Raw genomic sequence first — 10942 nt, forward strand, 5'->3', positions numbered from 1 at the left:
AGACCCAGTGGCTTAAACTCACGCCAGGCGTGTGTGCATGCGTGCCCAAGATCCTGAGAGGAGAGTGGAGAAGGGATTGAGGTGTGGCCATCTCCCCTGGGGGGTGATTTCTTCCTTTCCCTCTCACTGTCTCGGTCTCTAGTGCCCTAAGACAAAAACCACTTTAAAAAAAAAAAAAACGAACAAGAAAAGAACCTGTTAGCAGCTTGGTGTGGGCAAGCTGCAATGGGGGTCCCTGGGTGTCTGTTCCCTGGAGCTTCCGGGGGAGCCCAGTGTGTCCTGGAAGGATGGCCGCAGCTCTCGGTACTCACCAGGGAGCGCTTGGCTTCGGGCAGGAACTGCCCGAACTCGGAGAGCAGGTCCTCCTGGCCCCGGAAGAGGTTGGCCACCTCTGTGAACACCTCCTCTTCGGACATGCCCCGGAACGGCCGGCCCTTCGTGTTCAGCTGCTCCTTCTGCCGGGGGTGGGGAAGAGGGAAGCGCGTGCTCGTGAGACAATGAGCAAGGACCCCTGGGCTGTGACTCGCCGCATCCCGTGGCGGGCAGAGGACACAGAGGGACGACTCGGAAACAGGAAACCCGCTGTGGTGGGGAGGCGGCAACAGCCCTGCATGCACGTGTGCTGTGATTCCACGGCACGCACGACACGCGACAAGCCTGAGCCAGCAGTGCGGATGGGACCCGAGCTGGGGTGGGAGGCGTCAGGCTGGCTGGGATCAGGGTAAGGTCAGAGGTGAACCCAGGGCAAGGGGAGCAGGGGCTGGTGCAGGGCTGTGAAGGGACCTGCAGGCCCAGGGATGTAGGGACCCAGGGTCACCAAGCCCTGAGGTGTCGAAGGCAGGCAGCCTGACCGGGAGCTGACAGCAATGGGAGGGAAACAGAGCACAGGGATGTGAGACACCTGGGTTCAAGTTCTGGTCAAGTCGCACCTATGAGATAGGGAGGTCTGGGTTCAGGCTCCAGTCCAACCTGAACACCCTGGGAGCAGGGCACACTCCCGTGATCCTAGCTCACAGGGAGGCTGAGGCGGGAGGGTCATAGTGTGGGGGGATCAGTCAAAAATACCCATCAGGCACCAGCAGATGGCGTAATGGTTACGTCACTGAACTCTCAGATAGTTGACCCAGATTCAAGTCCTAGACCCGGCAGCTTAAAACTTATGCCAGGTGCGTGTGCATGCGTGCCCAAGATCCCAGGAGAAGAATGGAGAAGGGATTGTGGCATGGCCATCCCTCCTGGGGGTGATTTCTCACTTTCTGTCTCTGTGGCAAGTGCACATGCCCCCTATCTTAAAAAACAAACCAAGGACCAGCAGACGGCGTAATGGCCATGTCACTGAACTCCCATGTAGTCGACCACAGTCCGAGTCCCGGCCCCGGTGGCTTGAAGTCACGCTGGGCGTGTGTGCGTGCGTGCCCAGGATCCCAAGAGGAGAAGGGATTGCGGCGTGGCCATCCCCCCCTGGGGGGTGATTTCTTGCTTTCTGGCGAGTGCACGTGCTCAACAGCAAAAACCTCTCCAAAGAAAACAAAACAAAACCCTATCAGAGGGGACCAGCAGTTAGCATAATGGCTATGTCACTGGACTCCCATTTGGTCGACCGTGTTCATGTCCCAGACCCGGTGGCTTAACTCACGCCGGGCGCGTGTGCGTGCATGCCCAAGATCCCGAGAGGAGAATGGAGGAGAAGGGATTGCGGCGTGGCCATCCCCCCTGGGGGGTGATTTCTCGCTTTCTGTCTCTCTGTCTCTCTCTGTCTGGTGAGCGCACGTGCCCTATAGCAAAAACCTCTCAAAAAAAAAACAAAAACAAAAACAAAAAACCCTATCAGAACAGCAGGTGGCATGGAAGTTAGGATGCTGGACTCTGACGTGGCTGACAGCAGTTCGCATTCCAGACTCAGCAGCCTAAAAACCACCCTGGACAAGTGTGCGTCTGTGCCCAAAATCCTGAGAGGGGAAAGAAAGAGAAGAGACTGCAGCACGTTCATGCCCCCGAGGGTGAGTTCTCACTTTCCCTTTCTTTCTCTCTCTCCAGTGAGCACCTGTGCCCTATGGCAAAAATTGTTAAAAAAAAAAAAAAAGAAAGAAAACTAAGGGGTCAGAAGATGGTGTGTTGGTCAGATGCCAAACTCCCATATGGCTGACCATGGTTCAAGACCTGGAGATTTTTTTTTTTTCCCCTCTGTCTCTCTCCAGGTGAGTACACGTGCCCTATGGTAAATTTAAATAAATGAATAAATAAAATAAAAATACCGGGAACCAGCAGTTAGCGTAATGGCTGTGTCGCTGGACTCCCACGTAGTCGACCGCAGTTTGCATCCCGGACCCGGTGGCTTAAAACTCACGCCGGGCACGTGTGCGTGCGTGCCCAAGATCCCAGAAGGAGAATGGAGGAGAAGGGATTGCGGCGTGACCATCCTCCCTGGGGGGTGATTTCTCGCTTTCTGTCTCTATGTCTCTCTCTGTCTGGTGAGCGCACGCGCCCTATAGCAAAAGCCTCTTAAAAAAAAAATTAATAGAACAGTGCAAGAGACTCAGTCTGGTGACCTATTCAGTAGTACACTGAACTGCAGTGCTGGGAGCCACATGGTGGATCGTGGGTTCGGATCCCAAGTCGACCTGAAAACATGTCAGGCACATGCCCACCCAAGATCCTGACTAGAAGAAGGGCTGGGGGAATAAGATCATAGTGTTTCCAGACCCTCCTGGGAGTATTTATGTCTTTTTTTTTTTGGAGAGATTTTTGCTATAGGGCACATGCGCTCGCCAGAGAGAGAGAGAGAAAGCAAGAAATCACCCCCCAGAGGGGATGGTCACACCGCAATCCCTTCTCCTCCATTCTCCTCTCGGGATCTTGGGCACGCACACACACACGCCCGGCATGAGTTTAAGCCACCGGGTCCGGGACGCGAACCACGGTCGACTACATGGGAGTCCAGCGACACAGCCATTACACCAACTGCTGGTCCCGTATTTGTCTTTCCTGTGCATGCACAGATGCCCTTGCTCATAAGTTTTATATATTTATATATATATGTATATATACACACACGCAAGTAAAATATATGTAAAATATACAAATCATAATGCTTTTTATATATTTTATATTACACACACGCACACACAAGTAAAAATATATGTAAAATATACATATTACACTATAATGCTTTTATATATTTTATATCACACACACACACACACACACACACACACACACACACACACACGTGCGTGCTTATTATATGGGCTGGCTCCACGGCCTGGTAGTGGAGGCAGTTAGATGCCCCATGGCTAATGCTGTGGTTCAAGTCTTGACCCCGGCAGTTTGAGGAACATGCTGGGCACACACATGTGCGTGCCCGAGATCCCATCAGGAAGGAGAGCTGAGAAGAGACGGCAGCATGGACCACGCTCCATGGTGGTGGGGAGCTCTCTCCCTCTCTGTCTCTTCCTGGCAAGCGCGTGTGCCCTCCAGCAAAATATGAAAAAGAAAAAAAAAAAGGAAAAGGCAAAGGAATTGAAAATTAACGCAACAGCCCGGAACAGCTAGCTGCCCGCTCGGCCGACAGAAAGGGCTGCGATTTCCGACGAGGATGAGGGAACAGGCGCTGTCAGGTGCAGAGGGCGGAAAAGAAAAGCAGTGTGACCTTTCAGGGAGATTGGCAACACCCATGAACACGGACCGTGGGCATGCCCTCACATGAGGGACGCACTTTCAGGGAGGTTACCGTGCAGCGAGCGTTTAGCAGTGGTGCTTGGTGTGAACAGGCGAATCTGTGTGCACGGGATCTGCGTACGAGGGAATGGTTTGAGCACCCCGTGAATTTTGCATTGGCTTGTGCCGGAGCCTGTCTGCAAGAAATACCTGGGTGAGCACGGAAAACTGCAGGGCCAGACCCAAGCCACAGGAACCACAGCGAGAGCACACAGACCACACTGTCCACCCTCCCGTCCACACGCCTGCTCAGTGCCCCACCGTGGCAGGGGTCATCCCGTCACAGGGGGAGACAAGGTCCCCATTTCATTTTTTAAGAATTACTTCAGTTTATTTATTTATTCATTCATTTATTTTAATTTGGCCAGAGAGAGACACAGAGAGCGAGAGAGAGGGAAAGTGAGAAAGCAAGCCACCAGGTCCGGGACTCAAACCGTGGTGGGCCATGTGGGAGTGTCCTGCACCTTGACCACCACGCCACCTGCTGGTCCTCGCCCTCCGCATTTCTTTTTTTTTTTTGAGAGATTTTTTTGCCATAGGGCGCATGTCTCTCACCAGAGAGAGACAGAGAAAGTGAGAAATCGCCCCTGGGGAGGATGGCCACACTGCAGTCCCTTCTACATTCTCCTCCTGGGATTTTGGGCATGCGCACACAAACACCCAGGGTGAGTTTCAAGTGGCCGGGCCCAGGACTTGAACTGTAGTCAGCCATGTAGGAGTCCAGTGCCTTAACCACTACGCCACCTGCTGGCCCCCAGGCCCCCATCGCAGGTGCGCCACCTCCCTAAGCCCCCACTGTAACAAAGCAACCTGAGATTTAAGCCAAGGTGCGTACAGAATTTACTGAAGTGTCTGGGCCATTCCCAGCCACTTAGACTGTGTACAGTGGCACCACTGTGGGTAGCTACCCATTTTTGTGATTATTTTACTTTTCTTTCTTTGTTTTGGAGAGGTTTTTGCTACAGGGTGCGTGCGTTCCCCAGAAAGACAGAGACAGAGAGATGGAAAGCGAGAAATCACCCAAGTGGGAGGGTCACGCCACAATCCCTTCTCCTCCATTCTCCTCTTGGGATCTTGGGCACGCACGCACACGCGCCCGGCGTGAGTTTAAGCCACCGAGTCCGGGACGTGAACCACAGTCAACTACATGGGACGCCAGTGACATAGTCATTACGCTAACTGCTGGTCCCTACTTTTCAACATTATTTATTATTGTTACTACTTTCTAAGTTTGCTATAAGGTATGTGTGCTCACCAGAAAGAGACAAAGACAGAGAAAGAGAGAGAGAGAGAGAAAGCCACCAGTTCTGGGACCCGAATCACAGTCGGCCACGTGAGTCCAGTGTCCCAACCACCACGCCACCTGCTGGCCCTCCTATCTCTATTATTTTTTTTTTCCTTAGTTTGCTATAGGGCATGTGAGCTCACCAGCCAGCCAGAGAGAAATCACCCCCCAGGGGTGATGGCTACAGTGCAATCCCTTCTCCACGCTCCTCTCGGGCTTTTGGGCATGCAGGTATATACCCCTGGTGTGTTCTTCAAACTGCTGAGTCCAGGACTCAAACAGCGCAGTCGGCCATGTGGGACTAGCATCGTAACTACCAAGTCACCTTTAACTACCGAGTCACCTGGCTCACCCCACAGATACAGAAACTTTATTTTTTAAAAGAATTATTAATTTATTTATTCACTCATTTATTTTATTTTGACCAGAGAGAGATACAGAGAGAGAGAGAAAGTGAGAAAGCAAGCCACCAGGTCCAGGACTTGAACTGTGGTTGGCCATGTGGGAGTGTCTGGCGCTTTAACCACCAAACCAGCTGCTGCCACCAAGATACATAAACTTTTTTTTTTTTTTTTTTTTTAAATGGGTTTGATTTTTGAAGAACTGAGGTTCTGACACATGCTACAACTTGGATCAACTATGAGGACTTGTGCTCAGTGAGATAAGCCAGACGCAGCAATGAAGGGCAGGTGGTTTCACTCCCATGAGCTCCTCAGGGGCAGCACATTCAGAGACAGAAGGTGGAACGCTGGAGCCAGGGCTTGGGGAGGGGGCTGGGGAGTGGGTACATAAAGGGGACCGTTTCAGGACCAGCAGTTGACTAACAGCTACGCCGCTGGACTCCCACGTAGTCAACCACGGTTCGAGTCCCGGACCTGGTGGCTTCAACTCACGCCGGGCACGTGTGCATTATGTGCCCAAGATCCCGAGAGGAGAATGGAGAAGGGATTGCAGCGTGGCCATCCCCCCTGGGGGGGTGATTTCTTGCTTTCTGTCTCTCTCTTTCTGGAGAGAACATGTGCCCTATGGCAAAAACCTCTCCCAAAAAAGGGGACAGTTTCAGTTCCGTACGATGAAAAGAGTTCTAGAGAGGGGTGGTGGTGGTGGTGGTGGTTGGACAAGAACTTGAATACACTAAGTGCCATTTAAGGACAGTTAAGATGGGCTGGGTCCATGGCCTGGTGTGTGGGCTGGCTAGATCCCACATGGCCGACTGTGCAGTTTGAGTCCTGGACCTGGATGCTAGAAAACACGCAGTGCGCCTGTGCATGTGTGCCTAAAATCCTGAGGGAAGAGGAGAAGGGACTGTGGTGTGGTCATGCCCCAGAGAGAATGTTTTCTCATTCTCTCATTCTCTCTCTCCGGAGAGCATACATGCCCTCTGGAAAATTATTTAAAAGAAAAAAAAAAAAAAAGGGGGACCACCAGGTGCCATGGGTGATTAAGGAGCTGGACTCCCACATGGCCGACCACGGTTCAAGTCCTAGACCTGGTGGCTTGCGCGTGCGCTCTCTCTCTCTCTGTCTCTCGGATCAAATTAAAATAAATAAATGAATAAATAAAGTTAAGTAAAGTTAAAAAACAATCAAGGGGCCAGCAGATGGCGTAGCAGTTACGTCACTAGACTCTCACATGGCTGACCGTGGTTCAAGTCCCCGACTTGGTGGCTTAAAACTCATACTAGGCGTGTGTGTGTATGTGCCCGAGATTCTGAGAGGAAAATAGAGAAGGGATTGCAGTGTGGCCATCCCCCCTGGGGTGATTTCTCACTTTCCCTCTTTCTGTTTCTGGTGAGCACATGCCCCCTAAGGCAAAAACTAAAAAAAAAAAAAAAGAAAAAAAGGCAAAGAAAAAAATGTATCACCATTTCATGCATTCAGACGGGGAAATCTGAACACTGCCGGTGCACCGACACCCACGACACCACGAACCCCTCAGAGAGGTGCCGCCCTGGGGCTCTTACCTGGTAAGTGTGCAAGATCTCCAGGAACGACCTGTAGATCTCCGGGTGGTCTAGGAAGCGGGTCTTGATCTTATTCACGTAGCTGATGGCGTTGTTGAATTCCACCGAATCCGACTCCAAGGGCACCTGGGGCTTGTCCTCCTTATACGGCATCTGCTGCTTGAAGTCCTCCGCGCAGTCCCCATGGCCGTGCGGATTCTCCTGGGGAGGAGCCCACAGGGAGTTACCGCGGGCCTGAGACTGCGGACACACTGACGGGGGCCAGGCCCTACCACGGACGGCATGACAGCCGATGAAACGACAGACCTGAGTTCCTTCGGGTTTTGTTTAAAAGAAAGAATGAATGGGAGGGGGACGGCAGGTGGCACAGTGGTCCTGGTACTGAACTCCCACGTGGCCAACCATGATGTGAGTCCCAGACTCAGAGGTTTGAAACTCATGCTGGGTGCATGTGCGTGCGTGCCCAAAATCCCAAGAGGAGAATGGAGGAACAGAGACCATGATGTGGCCTCCCCCAACCCACCACCCCGGGGGAGGATAGCTCACTTTCCATCTCTCTGTCTCTCTGTCAAGCGCATGAATCCTATAGCAAAAATCTCTCAAAGAAATTTTTTTTTAATTAAAAAATATATATATTATTTTTAAAAAAAATAAAAGAGGGAACAGTGGGTGGCGTGGTGGTTAAGGTGCTGGAATTCCCACATGGCCAACCACGGTTCAAGTCCCAGACCTGGTGGCTTTCTTTATTATTCTCTACCTCTCTGTCTTTCTCTGGCAAAACTCATGTGAAAAATTAATAATAAATTATTCTTTTAAAAAATTTTAAAAATTCTGGGACCAGCAGTTAGCGTAATGGCTATGTTGCTGGATTCCCACGTAGTTGACCATGGTTCAAGTCCCGGACCCGGTGGCTTTCTTTATTATTCTCTACCTCTCTGTCTTTCTCTGGCAAAACTCATGTGAAAAATTAATAATAAATTATTCTTTTAAAAAATTTTAAAAATTCTGGGACCAGCAGTTAGCGTAATGACTATGTCTGAACTCCCATGTACCCGACTGCGGTTCGAGTCCTGGACCCAGTGGTTTAAACTCACGCCGGGCGCGTGTGCGTGCTCAAGATCCCGAGAGGAGAATGGAGGAGAAGGGATTGCGGTGTGACCATCCCCCCTGGGGGGTGATTTCTCACTTTCTATCTCTATGTCTCTCTCTGTCTGTCTGGCGAGCGCACGCACCCTATAGCAAAAACCTCTCCAAAAATTAAAAAAATTCTTTTTAAAGATGTATCATTATTATTTTATTTGCCATAGGACACACACACTCACCAGAAAGAGACACAGACAGAGGGAAAGAAAATGAAAAAGCAAGCCACCAGGTCTAGGGTTTGAACCTACAGTTGCCCACGTGAAAATCCAGCATTTTAACCACAATGCTACCTGCTAGACCCCAATTGTTTAATTTACCAGAGAGAGACAGAGAGCACTCCCACACAGGAATTGTGGTCACTCCTCAAGCCCCTCTCCATATGCACATAGACGCACCCAGTAGGTGTTTGAAGCTGCTGGATCTACGACTGGAGCCACGCGGTCGGCCATGGGGGATCCAGCTTATGTAACCACCAGGTCACAGGCTGGCCCAATTTATTTTATTTTTTCGTAACAGAGCGCATGCACGACAGAGTGATAGAAGACTGTCCTCCGCAGGGTCTGGCCACTCGTATGTGTGCCCAGAGTGCTTCAGGCTGACCAGGCCAGGACTTCAACCAAGATCTCCACGTGGGATTCAGCTTCTCTTACGGGCAACCTAAGTATTTTTTTCTTTTTGAAGTTTTTCCTTATTTTTTTTTTTTTAAGTTTTTTCCTTAGAGCGTGTGTACTTGCTGGAGAGAGAGAGAGAGACAGTGAGAGGGAAAGTGAGAAATCAACCCTGGGGGGATGGCCACGCCGCAATCCCTTCTCCACCATTCTCTTTTAGGGATCTTGGGCACGCACACACACGCGCCCAGCCTGAGTTTCAAGCCACTGGGTCCGGGACTTGAACTGTGGTTGGCCATGTGGAAGCCTAACGACCTAACTGCGATGCTACTGGCTGGTCCCTGAAGTTTCTTTCTTTGATGCAAGACATAAGGCACCCTCAAGAGGGTCTCCCACTGTGATCCCAGGATCCCAACTATGGCTGATCATGTGGGATCTGGCTCCCTGAGCTACTCCCTATTGAGGCTGGCCCTCACAAGCACTTTGTAGTTTGAAAAATCAGCATTGGAGGGGACCAGCAGTTAGCGTAATGGCTATGTCGCTGGAGTCCCATGTAGTCGACCGCGGTTCGTGTCCCGGACCCGGTGGCTTAAAACTCACGCCGGGCGCGTGTGTGTGCGTGCCCAAGATCCCGAGAGGAGAATGGAGGAGAAGGGATTGCGGCGTGACCATCCCCCCTGGGGGGTGATTTCTCGCTTTCTGTCTCTATGTCTCTCTCTGTCTGTCTGGCGAGCGCATGCGCCCTACAGTGAAAATCTCTAAAAAAAAAAAAAAAAAAAAAATTAACCTTGGGCAGAAATGCACAGGAAGTGGAAGTTTAATAATCCTTTTCAGAGCCGCGTGTTCAGCTGTGTATGAAAGAAGTCTTCCCATGCCTTCAGAGGTCCCATTCCAGTGAGACTGTTTTCAGGTGTGAAACCACCTGCCACCTGCCGTCAGCACGGTTGGGAACGTCAACATGTCTAAATGGGGACCCACAGATGGGGGTGGGGACAGATGGCGGACAGCAGTAAAATGCAACAACCTGATCCATGCAAGAAGGTTCCGGGTTTGCACCCAGAGACCTCTGAGTGAGCCAAGCAGATGCCCAGGACCCAAGAACCTGGGGCTGGCTCAGGGATCTTACTGAAATTCTCTCTCCCTCTCTTTCTCTGTCTTTCCCACTGATGGAAGAAATAATCAACGTTTTTTGTTTGTTTTTTTTTTCTATAGGGTGTGTGCACTTGCTGGAGACAGAGAGACGGAGAGAAATCCTCCTTAGGGGGGATGGCCAAGCCGCTACCCCTTCCCTAGTCTTCTCTCACGATCCCACACGCACCCCGTGTGTTAAAAGCCACTGGGTCCAGGACTCAAACCACAGTTGGCCACGTGGGAGTCCAGAGCCTTAACCTGCTGGCCCTTAAAATAATAAACTTTAAAAACTAAAAAAAAAAATAATCAGGGGACCGGCATGGTGGTTAAGGCCCTGGATTCCACCTTATCAGCCACTGGCAGGTTTTACGATGGAATAAACAATGAAAAACAAACACGGGGGCCAGCAGGTGGCGTGGTGGTTAAGGTGCTGGACTATCACATAGCCGACCACCAGTCAAGTCCTGGACCTGGCAGCTTGAAAGTCATACTGGAGAATGAATGAATAAATAAATAAATCTAAAAAAGAAAATCACATCAGATATGTAGGCATGCGTGCCCCAAATCCCAGGAGGACAATGGAAAAGGGATTATGTCTCGGTCATTCCTCGGCGATGGCCCTCCCACTGTCTCTCTCTCTCTCTGGAGAGCACATGTACCCTATGGCAAAACCCTTAAGAAAAAAATGAATGGGGCCAGCAGGTGGCGTAATGGTTAGGGTGCTGGAATCCACCTGGTCAGTGGCTGGGAGGCTTTATGATAGAACAAACAATGAAAAACAAAAACCAGAACATGAAGCTGTGCTTCAGAACAGCAAGGCTAGAAAAGTCTATTAAAAAAGAAATAAAGGGACCAGCAGTTAGCGTAATGGCTATGTCGCTGAACTCCCATGTAGTTGATCATGGTTTGAGTCCCGGACTGAGTGGCTTAAACTCACACTGGGCGCGTGTGCGTGCGTGCCCAAGATCCCGAGGAAAATGGAGGAGAAGGGATTGTGGTGTGGCCATCCTTCCCGGGGGGTGATTTCTCGCTTTCTGTCTCTCTGTCTCTCTCTGTCTTTCTGGTGAGTGCACGCGCCCTATAACAAAAACCTCT

General features: G+C 50.8%; 1 protein-coding gene across 1 annotated transcript in view; it reads right to left on the minus strand.

Annotated features, from left to right (window-relative positions):
- SIN3B (SIN3 transcription regulator family member B) overlaps window positions 1-10942 on the minus strand; it is a gene marked incomplete in the record, with an annotated part of 50449 nt that overhangs the window by 28578 nt on the left and 10929 nt on the right. The window contains 2 exon segments of the mRNA XM_014587292.1: window positions 312-455; window positions 6966-7166. Of these exon segments, the coding sequence (XP_014442778.1) occupies window positions 312-455; window positions 6966-7166 (345 nt within the window).

The sequence above is a fragment of the Tupaia chinensis genome, unplaced genomic scaffold (genome assembly GCF_000334495.1).
Source record: "Tupaia chinensis unplaced genomic scaffold, TupChi_1.0 Scaffold000201_1, whole genome shotgun sequence".
Lineage (NCBI taxonomy): Eukaryota > Metazoa > Chordata > Mammalia > Scandentia > Tupaiidae > Tupaia > Tupaia belangeri.